Source organism: Crinia signifera, chromosome 1 (assembly GCF_055691185.1).
Source record: "Crinia signifera chromosome 1, ASM5569118v1, whole genome shotgun sequence".
Taxonomy (NCBI): domain Eukaryota; kingdom Metazoa; phylum Chordata; class Amphibia; order Anura; family Myobatrachidae; genus Crinia; species Crinia signifera.
The window spans coordinates 391722525-391739664 of record NC_139217.1 but is presented as its reverse complement, the minus strand read 5'-3'; the positions used below and the strand labels follow the sequence as shown (position 1 = coordinate 391739664).

General features: G+C 43.7%; 2 protein-coding genes across 5 annotated transcripts in view; both read left to right on the top strand.

Moving 5' to 3' along the window:
• Positions 1–17140, top strand: part of SNCAIP (synuclein alpha interacting protein) — a 226655-nt gene that overhangs the window by 158222 nt on the left and 51293 nt on the right. For all 4 annotated transcript variants that reach the window (XM_083151590.1, XM_083151589.1, XM_083151588.1 and 1 more), the window contains one exon: positions 4062–4882. In XM_083151590.1, the coding sequence (XP_083007716.1) occupies positions 4062–4882 (821 nt within the window). The remainder of the gene's footprint in view (positions 1–4061; positions 4883–17140) is intronic.
• On the top strand, positions 11586–13887 carry LOC146032167 (uncharacterized). Its single transcript, XM_083158478.1, has 3 exons — positions 11586–12237; positions 12737–12805; positions 13101–13887. Exons 1-3 carry the CDS (start codon positions 11586–11588, stop codon positions 13787–13789), a joined length of 1410 nt encoding a protein of 469 aa, XP_083014604.1. The 3' UTR covers positions 13790–13887.

The window sequence follows — 17140 nt, the reverse complement described above, 5'->3', positions numbered from 1 at the left end:
TTTCTGGATCGAAGCTACCAACACTGGGAAATTCTAACTTGCTGCCTTGTGTCATTTTTCTCCATTTATTTTGGTAAACAACTGCGAGTTCACCGTGCTTCCTGCACATAATAAAAGCAGCCGATCCTCTTGGCTGGCTTGCTTCCTCCCTAACATGCACGTTATCACAGCGTGACCCGTTATTACCCATAATTACAGGAATAAACGTTCACGCCTAATAGATAATCGGTGGGTTATTTCTTATCTGAGAGCTCCCCAACCACTCACTTCTCCACACAGCGACACTTCAACGCAATCAAGCGAAGAGCCCACAATGCGAGGTAATGTTACTCAATCACCAATGCTCTCAACTAGCCGCGCACGTCTAGTTGACCTACAAGGTGCGGCACAATTTTTCCAGGGTATAACAAACTTGCTTTCTTATACCCCCAAAAATCGGATTTCTAAAGTAGCTAATCGGAAACAAGTGCGTTCCGATATATCTTCTTGTACCCTCCTAGCGGAATCAATTCCACTGAAGGGGCAGTTCCTATGGGCACGTCGTCACGTGAACCCGGTCCTAACTGGACTGTCCTACACTGGACTACACTGCGCTGAGTCGTGTCGTCACACACCCGTTCGCCTCAGTTATGTTTCACACTGGGCGCTAGTTACACCTTGGTCTTATGCTTATTTTTGAAATATTTCTGTACAGAAAATTTTCCCAGGCCGGTAGCTTTTCACTAGATTCTTATGCAGGTATAAATCCCTTATAATAAGCTATAGGAATCTATTAAAATAATGCTTGAGTTGCTTGCTTATGAGAAAATGAACAAAAAGAAAAACTTATTTTCTTTTATTAATCACCGCTTCATTCGCAGTATATTACTATACTGTTTAAATAAAGCTAGTGGTTTAATACTGTTCACTTCTTAATTCCTATGTGTGCTGCGTGTGCAGTACCAATGAACATCCACGTGTGTACGTGTGTTTGTTCACAGGCCGCCGATGAATCGGCCACCCACGTGTTCTATAGTGTATTTGCAAGGTTGCGCTCGGGTTTCGCTATACGCAGTAATTGCGTCTAAATGTGGAATAAGTCCCTTAACTCTGTCCGAGATTTACGTACCAAGACGCGAAATAAATCCCGCACTTAATCCGTAAATCACGTACAAAGATGCGAAACTTTCCCGATGTGGGCACGTGCGCGCGCACCTTGCGTAATACACAATAGACGCTTTACGTTACTGCAAAAGGCCCAGGACTTGTCGCCACGTGGCGGAGTCCCTGTTTTTGCGGTAACTAACAATAAACAATTATAGTTTTGCACAGAGGGGATCCTCTATGTACTATAATAAACACAGATTCCACGTGTGCGAACCTTATCGCACGTGGTACATATACTGTAATGAACAAGCAACTCAAGACACTATACCCCGTTAAACTACTTGTGGCAGGCAGAAGTACAGTTTACTACACACTTAATATATGCTTTTAAACATGTGGCTTTCACTTATTGTGCCCCGGGTTTCAACGCTAGCACTTCCCGAACCCCGCACCGCCGCGGACCTGGCCTATCCAGCAATGGATAATACCTCCACCCTTTTGCTGGTATAGGTCGGGCCGCACGCCTGGTACTGAGTTCTGGAATGTGAAACGACCGGACGATGCCCCCAAATTGTTAATGGTGATATGATATGACCAGGGAGACAATAAGTGAAAAGCGCAGGTTACGTAATGTGTCCGTAACCTGCTTACCCTTTATACCTAACTACGTGCGAACAAAACGTAACGCAGCGTAGCGTACCTTTTAATTGTATGTTATACACTTAAGAACCAATACCTTGATAAGAGATCCCTTCGCAGGACTTTGTCTCTAATTCTGCGAATATACTTTAAAGGACAGAGTCCGCAATGTACCTTATCGCTATTATGCGAATAACCAGACACGACCACTGAATAGAAGTAAGGAGGTTAGAACTCCATAAAAGGTTGTATTAGAGTCCCTAATGGACAAAAGGGGATTTACAGAAATAAGAAATAAACAGGTATAACAAGTGATACAATATACTAACAATGAATGCTAACAAACTCTGCTAAGGGGAAAGAATACAATAATACAAAACACAACCAGCCAACAATACTACAAGGATAAATACCGTGAAATGCAACCGTTTACCGTGGTCATCTAGTATGCAAAGCGCAGTCCGGTCAGAGCTCACTATCGTTCAGGAATGAGCGATAGTCCGGTAGGAAGGTCCAGGGAAGGTAGTTGTGCCGAAGAGACCCTGGCTGCTCTGGGTCGCCTATCTTATAGGGTCAGAAGGGGGAGGTCAAAGGCCATTCTCATTGGCCAGAGATCATATGTCCGGTCCACTGTGATTGGGGGTTAGACGCTGTACCTGGTCTGACCAGGTGCAGGGGAGTGAACTTTAAGAGTCCTTTGTTCAGTGGTTTCGGCGTCAGCAAGGATAAGAACCGGTTTGAGCTAGTTTCCTTTGTTAACTACTTATAACAGAAACTGTCTCTGGAATATGGATTATATCCATAACTATCGGACAGTGTACATTGCGAAATATTCGCAATGACCGGAATACTTTGCATGATGAGCTGAGCGGAACGGTACTAAACACGATACAATCAGGTGTGTGCAGGGCTAACTAAGCTATGTGTGGCGTTCTAAACCTTTTAACTATATATCATTTCGTGTAAGTGTGTTATTATGAATTTATGTGTGATAGTATGTCTACTCTTCTGGTCCACATTGTCACACATACTCGGGTATGGAAACTTTATTTGCGCAACTCTGCGAACCAAAATGGCGGCCATACTATCACAAAATGGCGTGTGTGTACCTAGACTTCCACAGTTCAAAAGTCAGGAAAGAATCATTTATGGGTCATTAAATCCAAATTACTGCCCATTCTATGTTATTGCACACTGCAACCACCTGCTGTATTGCAGCACTACTGTTTGAAAAATTGGATAATTCTAAATGCATAATATGTACATACTATTTATTATGTTAGAACCAGTAATTGAGTAGACAGATATTACAACCTCTCTAGATAGTACCTAATTAAATAGCTTGCATTGGGTAAATATATTGAGAAATTATTTTTTTTATTCTAGGGAAATAAATAGTTAATTGATTAAGGGTGATATGTACTAAGCCTTGAAAAGTGATACATTAGAGAGTGATAAACCACCAACCAATAAGCTCCTGTTCTTCAAACCCATCCTATAACATGACAGTTAGAAACTGATTGACTGGTGGTTTATCACTCTCCATTTTATCACTTTTCAAACTTAGTACATCAGGCCCCGAAAAGCGATTACTTTTGTTCACCTCTTTGTAGAAATTCTCATGTATTTGTTTTTTAACACTATTATTTTACTTATAACCTCTATTCAAAGTAAAGACAAAGTATTCACATTGCCAAAATGGGTAATGTTTGATTTCTAAAAATATTGATCAAGAAATTAGGTTTTTATTTTCTCTAAAAATGAAAAGAGATGATATTGCCCATAGTAACCAATCAGATTATGTGTATCCTGTTCAATGATTAAATAGAGAAATGATAAACATAATCTGATTGGTTGCTATTGGCAAAATGGCCTCTTTTATTTTATTTTATTTTTTATTTTATTTTAGAAGCTTTAGTAAATATCCCCCAAGGATCGTTCAATCCTGTCTGTAGTTGTTTCTAATTAAATCAATGGATCTTATTTACAAAGATGGGAGTTATGTTGAAGATGGGATGTTGCTCCTAGCAACCAATCAGATTCTACTTCTTATATTTATAGCACCTTCTAGAAGATAATAGTTAGATTTTGTTTGGTTGCCCCTAGCAACATTCCATCTTCTATAGAACGGCCATCTTAGTAAATAAACCACAATGAGTTTGAAAGTATGATTCCAGAATACTCCTGTATATCACTAGCTTCAGACACAAACCTTATCAACACCCTTTCCATTGTATATTGTACTCTTATGCTTCAGATATGTTTGATCTACCACAGATTTCCGAAATGTGTCATTGTTATAACCCTAACATGTTTTTTTGTTGTTGACCTTTTAGTTCCCAGTGCAAACTGGAGCTGTGGAGTGTCTACTCTTATCACCAATACACAAAAGCCCACAGGCATCGCAGATGTGTACAGTAAGTTCCGACCTGTTAAGAGGGTCTCCCCACTGAAACATCAACCAGAGAGTCCAAAAATCAACGAAAGTGATGATCAAAAAGAAGAAAAGGAAGAGAATGAAAAGAAAGGTGATTCTGGAAAGACTACTGTACAAGATGGTGTTCCCGGGGATAATGATGGATTTATATGTAAAAGCACCGAACCAAGTGTTTTACTTGGTGAGCTGGAACATTACGACCTGGATATGGATGAGATATTGGATGTGCCTTACATCAAATCTAGTCAACCAATGACTCTGTTTACAAAGGTAGCATCAGAGAAAAGGACTTCCAGCATTTATCCACTGGGCAAAGGAAAAACTTGCCCTATGGGAAACCTGGAGAACCTGACGCCCAGTACCACTCAGTTTTGTGTATTGTCTCCTGTTATAAACTCAGCTCAGTCTACTGTCCTTGATCAGAGCAGGCATTCATCTGGGGGATTAGAACTTTCCCAGAGTAGCGTTCAATGCAGCTCAGTCCATGAACCTGAATACCATAACAAGAGCTTCCTCAATAGGACTCTGTCTGATTCCCATGCACAGAAGCTTGAAAAGCCTGTGCCTAACTGCCAGCTCCGGGCCCTGCACCTGCAGGCCGCAGACGCACAACTGGATGGGATCAACGGCAACTTGAACTGGAACCATTTGGAAGGGGAAGACATGAAAAAAATCAAAAGCATTTTAAACATTGTTAAAGAAGGACAGATCTCCTTACTGGTAAGTCAATGAAGTGAAGTACTTATGTAGAAATCTGCTATGTTGTTAACTCAATCTCTGACACATAATGCTGTATACAGGAGGATACACGAGCACGTTCGCTCTGCTGCAGGCTGCACAATCTCAGGGAAAATCAGATTACTGTGCTGAATTTTAAAATCATATTCAGTACTGCACAATAAGTAAGTGGGTGACGCAATGCAATCAGGCTTCTTATATAATTCATTCCACATGACCCAGATTAATGACCAGAGCTAAACTGCTTGACATTTTATTTATTTCGGCAAAACTGAGGAGCCCTTTATTTGCCTGTAGTAAGTGTCACAGTGTTACAATGCTAATGGAGCGTACGCTTTTCAGATTTGTTTGCAATGTATTTGCAGCTCAGCCGGGAACCCGTCCGCTCCCTGTCATTGACCCACCGTGGGAACACTGCACTGCCTCCCTGTTTTGTCATCAGTATTCTGTGCCAGCTTTTTGTTACAACCATTCACAGAGAGGAGCTTAAAGCAAAGCTTAAAATGTCCCACGACCCATGTAAAGTATTTGACTAGCAACGGCTTCAATGGTTCGATGCGACTATTATGGGTTACCTAGTTACCTAAATAACAAACAACTAACATTACAATTTGAAGGAAACAGGCTTGTATTGTCCATTACACAGTTGGGTGGTTGGCAGTGATGGACAAAGTGGTTATGTTTCTTGTCTGATGCTGTAGGCTTATTTCTTATTACAGTTAGGACAAAGCAATCTGCACTAACCTGGCAGGGAATGCTGGGCCTAGTATTCCAACCAAAGCCAGAGAGGCGCAGGTTCCAAGTTAGGTCAGATTACATGCAGGCCTGCACTGATGGAGATAATGCGGCTCGCAACAGAAATAACAAAAATGTCATGTGTAATTACATTGTTCACTTGAGTGGCAACTGTTTTTATTGTGCGATCTAGATTCTCTTTGTTGTTGTGTCATTCATATTAACTGTTCGAAGTACGCACAACACTGGGAACAGCTGGGATTCTGCAATGCAGGGAATTGTTTAGGAACCTTATGGGGTGGGGGGGAGGGGGGCTTTATTGACTATTTAAGCAATGGGAAGTTTACAATTAGCTTAATTAGTCCATAATTATTTACCTTCATCCAGGGGAGCATCCCCCCAAAATACTGGTTCACAGCGTGTGTGAGATCGCTTTTCATGTGTGAGTGCGTAAGACCTCTGTCAGTGTGTGTGAGATGCCATAAGTCAAATAGTGACCGGGGGTCATACGCAGTGTATGACCTCCGGTCAGTATTTGACTTATGGCATCAGTGAGTGTATGTGTTCCAGTCAGTGTTCAGTGTGGACCATGCAGCAGCCGGGCACTGGAGTGGCCCAAACACACTGGAATTGCTAGTATCTCTGGATGCATCCACCCTCCCCCCCTGCAAAATATGTTGCGACCATTCCACAGGTATCAGGAGTGCACATACCCACAGCAATTAAAAATTGGTTGTGGGGCCTGCAAAAGTTTTGCAGGGATAATCCTACACACAGTTGATTTTGCTTCTAAGCCTCAATATGCCATGCAGCAGGAGATGCGAGTTAACAGGTCCCATGCAACGTTGCAATTTGCGTCCTATTTTTTCACAGCATTGTGACTAGGATGCACCACAAGGCAGTATATCTGTGTACAGCTGTATTATATACATAGGGCCACAGAACTTGTTGTCTAAAACACCTGCAGCCGCTACACTTTGTATAACAGATCAGAGAAACAGTCGTTCACTGACATACAAGCTTCGCATATCTAATTAATCAGCCTCCCAGTGCATCATTCTTCAAATAAACAATGTCTGAAAAATGACATATACTGTACGTATGTGTGGTTCTATACCCCAAGGAGCAGGCACTTACCCACCTGCAAAATGGGTGGGAAAATGCTGTGATGACACAAATCGCATCATTAAACCAGACCCACATTGAATAGGCAAGAGCATGATTGCACAAACAGCAGCATCATACACAAATCATTTTTACACATCATGACGCCATACAACATAATTAAGATATACAGTATTTGCCTTATACTAGTGTCAAATATATATATTTTACAAGAATACCATAGATGTTAATGATTCATTTGATTCCCATAAAAGTGACATTTATAGCACCTAGTAAGGCATTTATAGCAGAGATTCTACATGCCTACAGTAACTAAGTAGCATGTACTGTATGCATGTTATGAAGGGTATATAGTAATTATAGCCTATTGGGGAACACATTTCTTCTTAGCATAGGAGTAAGAAGTAGCAAGTAATTTTACTAATTAGGAAAGATTTAATAGGAAGGTGCCCTGATCTCTCTGCTATTTAAATGTCAGAGAAAGCTAGGGATATAGAACATTTAGTATTCCTCTTTGAATCTGCCTGATTCTTAAATGTTTTAAGCATGATTTAGATTCTCCAAAATTAATTTCCAATCATTCAGCTGATCTAGTTCCTGTTTTTCTAGGTTACTGCATCCAGTGACTTATATTTAGAGGTTTACCCTTTAAAGCAATTCCTGATCATTTCAATAAGGAATTTTGCTTGTTAGCCTGCCCGTCAAAATGACAGAACAACATAACACAGGGTTGCCTACCCTCCCGGTATGGCCGGGAGGATCCCAAAAATCGGGTCCTCCTCCCAGCCCCCCGGAAAGGTGGGCAACCCTCCTAGATTCCGGGGGACCTCCACGCCACCCCCCGATTGCGGCGTCTTCCCCCATACCTTTGGATTTAAATGCGGCAATCCGCGGGTCTCAGAGGAGGGGGCGGAGCTAAAATGTCCACAATCGCATCATTTTAGCCCCGCCCCCTCCACTGATCCGTGAATTGGGGTTTTTAATGATGTAAAGCCCAAGCTCCGCCCCCCGAACTGCAGCTGGAATTCTCCTCCTCTCCTCCTCTTCTCCTCTCCTCGTCTCCTCTCCGGGCTTCTCCCGGAGAGGAGACAGAAAAAGTCGGCAACCCTGACATAACAGTAATGCCAGCAGTGACAGCTGTGTGCCTCCAAGCAGAGCAACCGTCCGACAGTGCCTAAAAAGAGGGGGTCCGAAAGTATACTTACTTCTCCCTGTCCCCCAACCCTCCCTCCCCGCAATCTAACATAACCCTCTCTGTTAGTGCCTAACCTTAACCTTCCAACTTTGAACTCTAATCCTCCCCCCTTAGTGCGTAACCCTTTCTTTTTAGTGACTCCCCCTCCCTCCCCGCAGCCTACACCAAACCCAGCCCCTAGTGACTAATCCTAACTCTCCCCATTTACCCAGATACTTATGATCAGGATGCCAGAACTTGCATACTTTATTTATAGCATTTCTGTATTTTGCTAATTCCTAAAAAAAATGGTCTTACTCTTAATACAGTATAATGTATGTCAGTCAGTACAGTAGTCAGTACAGTAGTCAGGATCTTTAAGGTGCAAGCCATAGGTCGTGGAATGCCTTTGCCCAATCACATCATTTCAGTCTTTGCTACGGTTGACCGCATGCTGAGGATATTGGTATATGCCACTTTATGCAGAGTGGTCACATAAACCATTGCCACTCTGACCACTTGCTACATCTGCAATGTGTTCTCCACGTGGTCTCCTCGGTGGAACCTTAATGAGTGCAAACCTGAATAAGGTAGGGTTACTATAAACATAAGCATGACAATAAATAAGCAGATGGAGATGCTAACCGATCTGCAGGCTAGAATAGATAGGACATAAGGGAGAGACCGAGCCCAGGAACAGTACCTCTATGTAAATGAAAACTATATGAGATGAATGATTCCAGTAGGCAAGAAATGTATGGTGCTACAACAAGAGGTGTGAATTCATGAAGCCTTGGAGGTGCTCCCCTGAGAGTAATAATGAGTAATAAATGGTCGGGGGAGAGAAGAAAGTACTCTCTTGTAAAATGTAACTAACCTACCAATTATAAAATGTAACTTGTAAGTTTTATCAAAATAAAATAACATACACATGGTCAATTAAGTGGAACATACAGACAACATAAATCAACAAAACAAGCATGATATATAACTATGCAAAGACACTCAGTCATTGTAAAACAGATGCAAACCAGAGGGCTGACGATATATCCTATCTACTTAGAGTTTATAAACTAAAATCTTACATGATCAGCCTTAAGCCACTGAGGGTTTGTATCATATTCATCAGCATAGTAATGTACATATCAATTTCATGCAGGGACTAAGTCCAGAAAATTGTATAATATTTATTTATTTACAGTTTCTTCTATAGCGCAGCAGATTCCGTTGCACCTTACAATAGTAGACAGTGATAAAACAAACTGGGTAACAACAGACAGACTTGGAGGTAAGAGGGCCCTGCTGCAAGCTTACAATGGGATACGGTCATTAGGCCTACAACAACTAGGTCGACAAGCATTGGGTCGACACCACTAGGTCCATATGCAGCAAGGTCGACATGGATCAAGGTCTACATTGATCTAGGTCGACATGGGTCTAGGTCGATATGGGTCTAGGTCGACATGACATTAGGTCAACACAAGCATTAGGTTGACATAGGCTAGGTTGACAGTCAAAAGGTCGACATGGGTTTTTTCACCGTTTTTTGAGACGACATGTGCCGACAGGCGGTTTTTCATGCGCTACCATCCACTAGGGCGTGGTTGGAGAAGAAAATAGTGTGCCGAGCATAGCGAGGCACCGTGCCCGAAGCGAGCGATGCGAAAGGATGTGGTGCACTTCAAACTATGTCCATGTCTACTGTGTCGACATTTGGAGAGAAAAAACCTGAAAAACCCCATGTCGACCTTTTGACTGACCACATAGCCCATGTTAACCTAATGATTGTGCCAACCTAACGCCATGTCGACCTAGACCCATGTCGACCTAGATCCATGTCGACATTGACCCATGTCGCCCTTAACCCATGTCAACCTTGCTGCATGTCGACCTAGTGGTGTTGACCCAATGCTTGTCGACCTAGTTGTTGTAGACCAAACAATCCACACCCCTTACAATCTATAGGGATATAGGAGGGAAACACAAGGACAGGCACCACTACTTAACATAGGACCAAAAGTGCTTTCAATCCACAACATCTTATTAAGCAATTATTCGTCTTGGCATACCTAAGCTAAAATTGACATTCATCATTCAAGGTGCCAACATATGTAGAGGCCAAAAAACTGAGCCTTCTATAAGCTGTCTTTATAAAAAGCAAGTCGCTATGCTTCTCTGCCTTATTATAAACCTGCGCTCATAGCAGTCAGAGACATACAGAGACAGTAGGCACTGTATGTAGTATTAGGTAAGCCTTCAGAGACTTCATGAACTGCAGCCAACTTAACCTATGGGACATGCAGGGTATGTTATCCCTCCTTCTTGCAATTGCATACCATTTATAATGTTCAACTTGTATGTTTTTCTTTTACATAAAGTATAGCAGTAAGTGCAGTGTCTCATACAGAGAGTATTATATATTTTACAAATGAGCCATGATTCTGTCTTTTCCAAGACATTTGCTTTAGAATTGTGTGATGGAGAACCTTTTTTTCATTGACATTTGTCTAGAGATGATCTGTTCTCCAGAACATCGTAAAAATAAATCCTTTTCCTCACTTCAAATATTTTTCATTTTGGCCATTGAGTAGACTATAATTGACTGGCATGCCTGTGGTTTGTTGTCATAATTCAGCTATATCATTAGCCAGAAGACATCCTTTTATTATTAGCATTATTACATTTTATTTATGACACCACAAGTGGTACACAGCGCCGTACATAGGGCACATATAGTATAAGAACAATATAGGATACACAGTACTAAACATAACAGTAACTGAAGAACAAAAAACAGAGCACAGGTAACAATGAGCAGCATAATTCAGCACACAATACAGCTGAGATGTAGGGAAGCAGAGGAGCAGATACCAGGTGCAGGACGTTGTTGGTCGAAGTTAATGAATCCAAGTGAGAAGAGATGCGGTTATAGATGGTAGGTGAGAACTATCATTGAAATTCAGGAAGAGTGCTGTGAAAGCATTATGGAAGAGGACCCTGCTCCAAGGAGCTTACAGTGTAAAGGAAGGGGGAGACAGACAGGCGACATGAGGTGCAGGCAAGGAAGACTGAAGCAGAGGCAGAGGGTGACATTCTATGCTTGCACATAAATGCGCATTTTTTTTAGCGCACCACATCGCCGCAAATCGCACTTTTACAAATCGCACTTTTCAGCCATAATTCGCATATTTAATGTGATGCGTTTTGAAGGCTGAAAAGTGCGAATAGGTGCGATTTGCGGCGAAGTGGTGCGCTTTTAAGTAACAAAATAGTGCGAATTCTTCCGCCGGTCATGTGCGATTTTTGGACCAACCGGAGTGCGATATACAAAACTGTCTCCGCATGAGTAAGAACCACCCAACCTATTGGCCCACCTGTGTCCCCTCCATTATGCATCACACCCCCTATATAAAGGGGCATTGGCGCCATTTCACTCTTTGATAGGAAGTAAGGAGCATGGAGAGGAGCAGTGGCAGTGTGCGTTCAGGAACAGGTGTTGGTGGCAGAGTGAGGAGTGGCAGAGGGAGCAGTGGCAGAGTGAGGAGTGGCAGAGGGAGCAGTGGCAGAGGGAGCAGTGGCAGAGGGACCAGTGGCAGAGGGACCAGTGGCAGCAGCCAGACAAGTGTAAGAGGCAGCAGTGTGGCAGGCAGCATGGCCACAGCAAGGGCAGCCCCACACCAGGCCCTGGGCGTCCAGCCCCAGCAGGAGGAGGTGGAGGATCCGCTGGCATCCCCATCCTACAGCCAAGACCTTGATCATACCCCACACCAGCTGCAGGAGGGCCACATGTCAGAGGTGGAGGCAGATGGTGGTGAGGAGGAGGAAGACACTGCCATGGAGGAGGAGGGCTACATGGCTGGTGTTGAAAATGAGGAGGAGGAGGAGGAGGTTGAAGCTGGCCGCACCAAAAGTGGCAGAAAGGTGCGTTTTTCCTATGAAGAAAATGCAGCACTTGTCCGGGCTATCCTGCCAGTGTTTGAGCGTTTGCTTGGCAAATCTCACCACAAGACCACTGCACAGCGCAAAAGGGCTATGTGGAAGGACATCACCCAGGCGGTGAACGCTGTGAGTCAGCACAAGCGCCTGGTCCGCAATGTGAAAAAGAGATTCAACGACATCAAAAGGCAGTTGAAGAATAAAATGGCCATGGAGTTGGAGGAGGCCACCAAGACTGGAGGAGGAAGCCCCACCACTGTGTGCTACAATTCGTATGAGGTGAAGCTGAAGCGCATCATCCCCCCTGAGGTCCTGCCTGGCATGCACGTGGCGGATACCGATAGGCCACAAACGCCATCTAGAGCTGGTAAGTGTGACCACATGCATTCCTAAACATACATGCTAATGTATTATAACTATAATGTTCACTTGTATTGTTATGCTAAGTAAAGTGCTGCTGTGGAACTACATAGCCCAGCAAGGTCATGTACAAGAAATTGCCTGCTACTCCTTTAAAATTGCTGATAATGCTGGGCCTTGTAGTTCCACAACTGCTCACATTGATTAACACTGTAACATTCTTTCTAGCAGCCTAACATGTATGTGGACAAAAACCCAGAGGTGTACTGGTGGTTTAGCTGCCATGCCTACATAGCAAAGATTATACAATAGTTGTCATGTGTACAATAGTGTAATTTTATTAATGGCACAGAAAAATCTGTGGGTTCCAAAACAAAATGGTGCCAAAGAAATAAAGCAGTCCTTGTCCAAAGGGTATTGTCCATTATTGTCATCTCAATGCCTGTTTGCACAAAATGCTTCCCCATTGCAAGGTCCATAATGCCTGCCCATCTTTCCTTCTACAGATTGTCAATCCCGAAGTGCTCACGCATCCAAGACCAGAAGGCCCGTTGCTGCAGAATCTGCGGAAGCAGGTAAATGAACAAAAAACACACCATTACACATACAGTACACACACCCATGTCACCTCAACAATATCTCATACCACATTCAACTCCTGTTGCTACATTGCAACGGAAATGAATGTCATCTGAGCTACGCATGTGACATATTATTAATGTGAATGTTACATGCTGTATCGGGGTACATGTGTAAGTACATAACACCCCTAGGTATTTGCGTCCAGCATCTCAAGCCCTATGTAAAACAGTATAGAGGACAGTGTGGCCTATATATGCATGAGTACTTACCTCTTCTCTGTATCCACAGGTGCTATACAACTAGGGTCAAACCAAACAGATTCTTCAATGATGGTGCTAGACGAAATGGACATCATTCTTGAACCAGTCGACACCTTTGCGGCAGAGGAAGAAATACAGACCTCGTCACAGAGTGATCTTCCCCCAAGTGGGGTGTCTCCCAACCCACCCCCACCCACCAACACACCCCATACAGCCGCTTCGGCTTCCCAAGTAGCTAACTCCTTGGTTAATTTCAAGGAAAAACAGATAGAATTCATGGCCTCCCAAAGCCTCCAAATAGGTAATATCCAGGGGTACATGCGTGACACCTTCCTTCAGTTACAGAAAATGGCACGTAGTGTACGGGTAGGTGTAGGCACTCATGTGCGCATTGCTAACAGCATTGACACCCGTCTTGCTGAGCTAACTGCTGCTGTAAGGGAGCAGAATAGGCATATTGGCAGCCTGGCGCAAAGTATTGCTGCACTCACCCAATCATGCACAGCGCAGACTAATGCCTTACTAGCTATGCAGGCCCAAATCCAGCAGCTGGAAGCCAATGTGGGAGGTGGCACAGCATCCACCCTCAGCAGTGTATCCAGCACCCCAATAAGTGGCTCCCCCACTTCCCCACCCCGTCGGAGTGTTAGGACCCGTGGTGGGCTTGGTACAGGGTCTAGAAGTGGTGTAGGGGTGCCTGATGCTGGGAGAAGGTAGCTCCTACATATGTTTCATTATTTTTCCCATTCCCAATCATCTTGTAACATGCCCCCAGAGTTGTTATTTTTCACCTGCAAAAATGCAGATTGCGTCTGAGAAAGTATACAGAAGTAAAAATGTCTAACCGCATACCATTGTGTTTGTGTATTATTTTTTAAGCAATTATTGTGTGCAGTCTAAAATATTGCAATGGTATATGACAATGGGATTGCACTAAAGTAGTGTGGGGTATCTCCTTGGCTGGCAAAGGTTGTGCATCTACATATTCCAGCAGGCTCTGACACTCATGGTTTGGACTGTAATGCTTAGAGTGTGTCAGGGCATGCTGGCACGTGTAGTTCCACAACACCAGTGAGACATGTTTGACTGCATACATCATTCATACATGTCTGAAAAGTACTTACAAGCTAGATATCAGCAAGGGATAGGTCAGCACCACCATCTGCATCCGTTGGGCTCTGTGTATTAGGCTAAATGTGGGTGGAAGCAGATGGTATTGGTCACACATTAGTTAATGAGTACACTTACAGCACAGGTACATTTTGCAGTACAGGGCACATGTGCTTACCAGAAAAGTATCGGCTGATGATGTGTGTGCGCACCAGATTCCCCCTCTGCGTACCCCTCACTACCGGAGGTGTGGTAGGTTGGGCTTCCTCAACGACTGCTGCATGCTCCTCCTCCACATAGGCAGGTTGGGACAGGGCTATGTTGTGCAGCATGCAGCAAGCCTGGATAATCATGACTACTTTGCCAGGGTGGTAAAGCAGTGTACCCGACGACCTGTCCAAACACCGGAAGCGACTCTTCAAGACGCCAAATGTGCGCTCCACCACATTGCGGGTTGCAATGTGGGCTTCATTATACCGGTGCTGTGCAGGGCCCTCTGGGGTGCGCAAAGGTGTCATGAGCCAGAAAAACACAACCATATCCTGAGTCACCTAAAACACAGATAGGAAGTGATTGCCTTATATGGTAATGTATGTGTTGCTTTCAAACAGGACACAATGGTAGAAGAGCAATATGCTTGTGAAAGAGGAAACACACACATTGCAGCAGGTACAATTAGGGACAGACAGGGTATTATGTTAAAAGGTACTTACCTAGTAGCCAGCCCTCTGGCATTTGGTGGTTGGTAAATCTGTTCCAGAGGGCTGAGTGTCTCAGAATATAGGCGTCATGGCAGTTTCCCGGAAAGCCTGCAACAACACTCAGGATTTTCAAATTAGCATTGGATACAACCTGCACGTTCAGGGAGTGCCGCCCACGCCTATTGACGTAGACGTGTCCCCGCACGTGCGGTGCCCTAATCCCAATGTGTGTGCAGTCTATAGCTCCCAGCACGCGAGGGAATGCTGAGAGTCTATAGAAAGCCAACTTGTGGTCCTGCCACTCCTGCTCAGAACTGGGGAATCTGATGTATGTCCGCCACAACTTCTTTAAAGCAAGTAACACTTGAGTGAAATGCTTAGAGAAAGTGGCCTGTGATACCCCCAAGGCCCATGAGGTCACAGACTGAGTGGAGCCTGTGGCCAAATAGTAGAGGGCACACATTAATTTGTGCAGCCCAGACACTGCATAGTTGCCTTCCCCAAAAGGGTCCAAATCCTCTCTCACCTGCTCATATAAGTCCAACAGGTTAATGCGGTTCAGCCTAAACATCCCCACAACCTGCTGATCCGAGAGGGAGTCCAGGTAGAGCCGAGCACGATACATACGTGGGGTACGCAGTAGTCGGGGGGCTACCTGGATCTGGCGCGCAGCTTCCTCCCTCCTGCGCAGCTCCTCCAAATGGGCCACATCACAAATCATCAACTCCAAACCACTCTGCAAAATCTCCATGTTTCAAACCCTCACAGGTGTCCTAAATGCTGTTGGGGTTTATGTAGGGGTGTTTGTGAGTGAAAATGAGGGCACCTGTGGTGAAATTAACCATGTGTGCACTTGACCAAAATGAGTTCTGTGCAAATTCGCCAAACAGAACCTGGTCTGAAATAAGTGCGATAATTAGACACCTAAAAAGTGCGATTTGCGAAAACGCATTGCATTAAATAAGCGATTTGTATACTTTCCTATACGAAAACATCTGGATGCGATATAAATGCGAAATAATCTCACACTTTTGTTCCGCATACCTTAACGCACATATTATGCGATTTCAGCCCCTTAGCGCATACCATTAAATTGGCGATTTCAGGGAAAAATGCGATATCGCCATTTTGTGGTCTAATTAACGCCAAAAAAAGCAGATCTCATCCCATAGAATGTCACCCAGAGTGTCTGGTTGTTAATATTGCTAATAAGAAATAACTGTTGCAGTCTGTTATTGAAGAACAGTAACTGTTACAATAAGTATTACAAGTCCAGTGTTTAATGTATCATTTTAAATATCACTAAACATTAGATGTATTTGTTTATTACATCATAATACACTTCAATGTATTTAACTGTTAATATATTGGCTTATATTTGGCATAATTATATATACTGGGAACTATACTGTTCCCAGTATAGTTTTCAGACCAATTCATGTTTAAAATAAACTGCCACAAGTAAAGACAATAAACAGAAGTGTTTTAAATCCTGCACCTAAAGAACAGAGTGTAATGCTGGGTACACACCAGGACGACTAGGGCCCGATCCGCACAATCTAGATCCAATTCCGATCAATTGGATGTAGATTGTGTGCTGATTGGGCCCTTTTCTGACCTGGTGTGGACCGATACCGATCCGATGCGCGGTCCCGCGGGTCGGTCGGTCGTTATTGAGATCCTACCTGCTGCAGGTAGGATCTCAATGACGACCATACAGCCGGGTGCGGGTCGCCATCGGATCGGACCCGCTCACGGTGCACATCGTGAGCGGGTCGTGCCCCCCCGCGTCATCGTGAGCGGGTCGGACGAGACACTGACGACCCGCTCACGATGTGCATCGTGAGCGGGTCGTCCTGGTGTGTACCCCGCATAATGCATTGTTACTGAACTTACTGGGGCATTCAGTTTGTTGGGCATTAGAAGACACATAGGTGCACTATTCTATTAAAGGCAAACAAAAGGAATTTAACCTGTTTTTTTTTCCACCAAGTTTCTTTTCTTGATCACATCAATTACAGAGCATCCTCTCCCCCCCCCCAAAAAAAAACACGTTCCGGAGAAAACACCATATTCATAATTGAAACCATGAAAATGGGTAATTTATCAGGTATTTTTTCTCCGGCCAAAGTCAGTCACTTTGCACTAGGACAAGCTCGTACTCTCTTTTACTAAGCTAAAGTATATTAATAAACCACTCTAAGACATCATGACATAATTTTAACTAGATCGGAGCATCTTCACAGTTTTCGTCATT

What these genes read in the sequence shown, in the direction of transcription:
- LOC146032167 (XM_083158478.1), top strand. Translation starts at nt 11,586, where the DNA reads ATGGCCACAGCAAGGGCAGCCCCACACCAGGCCCTGGGCGTCCAGCCC. An exon ending in ACAAACGCCATCTAGAGCTG is followed by an intron (nt 12,238 to 12,736) that starts GTAAGTGTGACC and finishes TTCCTTCTACAG; the next exon opens with ATTGTCAATCCCGAAGTGCT. An exon ending in TGCAGAATCTGCGGAAGCAG is followed by an intron (nt 12,806 to 13,100) that starts GTAAATGAACAA and finishes CTGTATCCACAG; the next exon opens with GTGCTATACAACTAGGGTCA.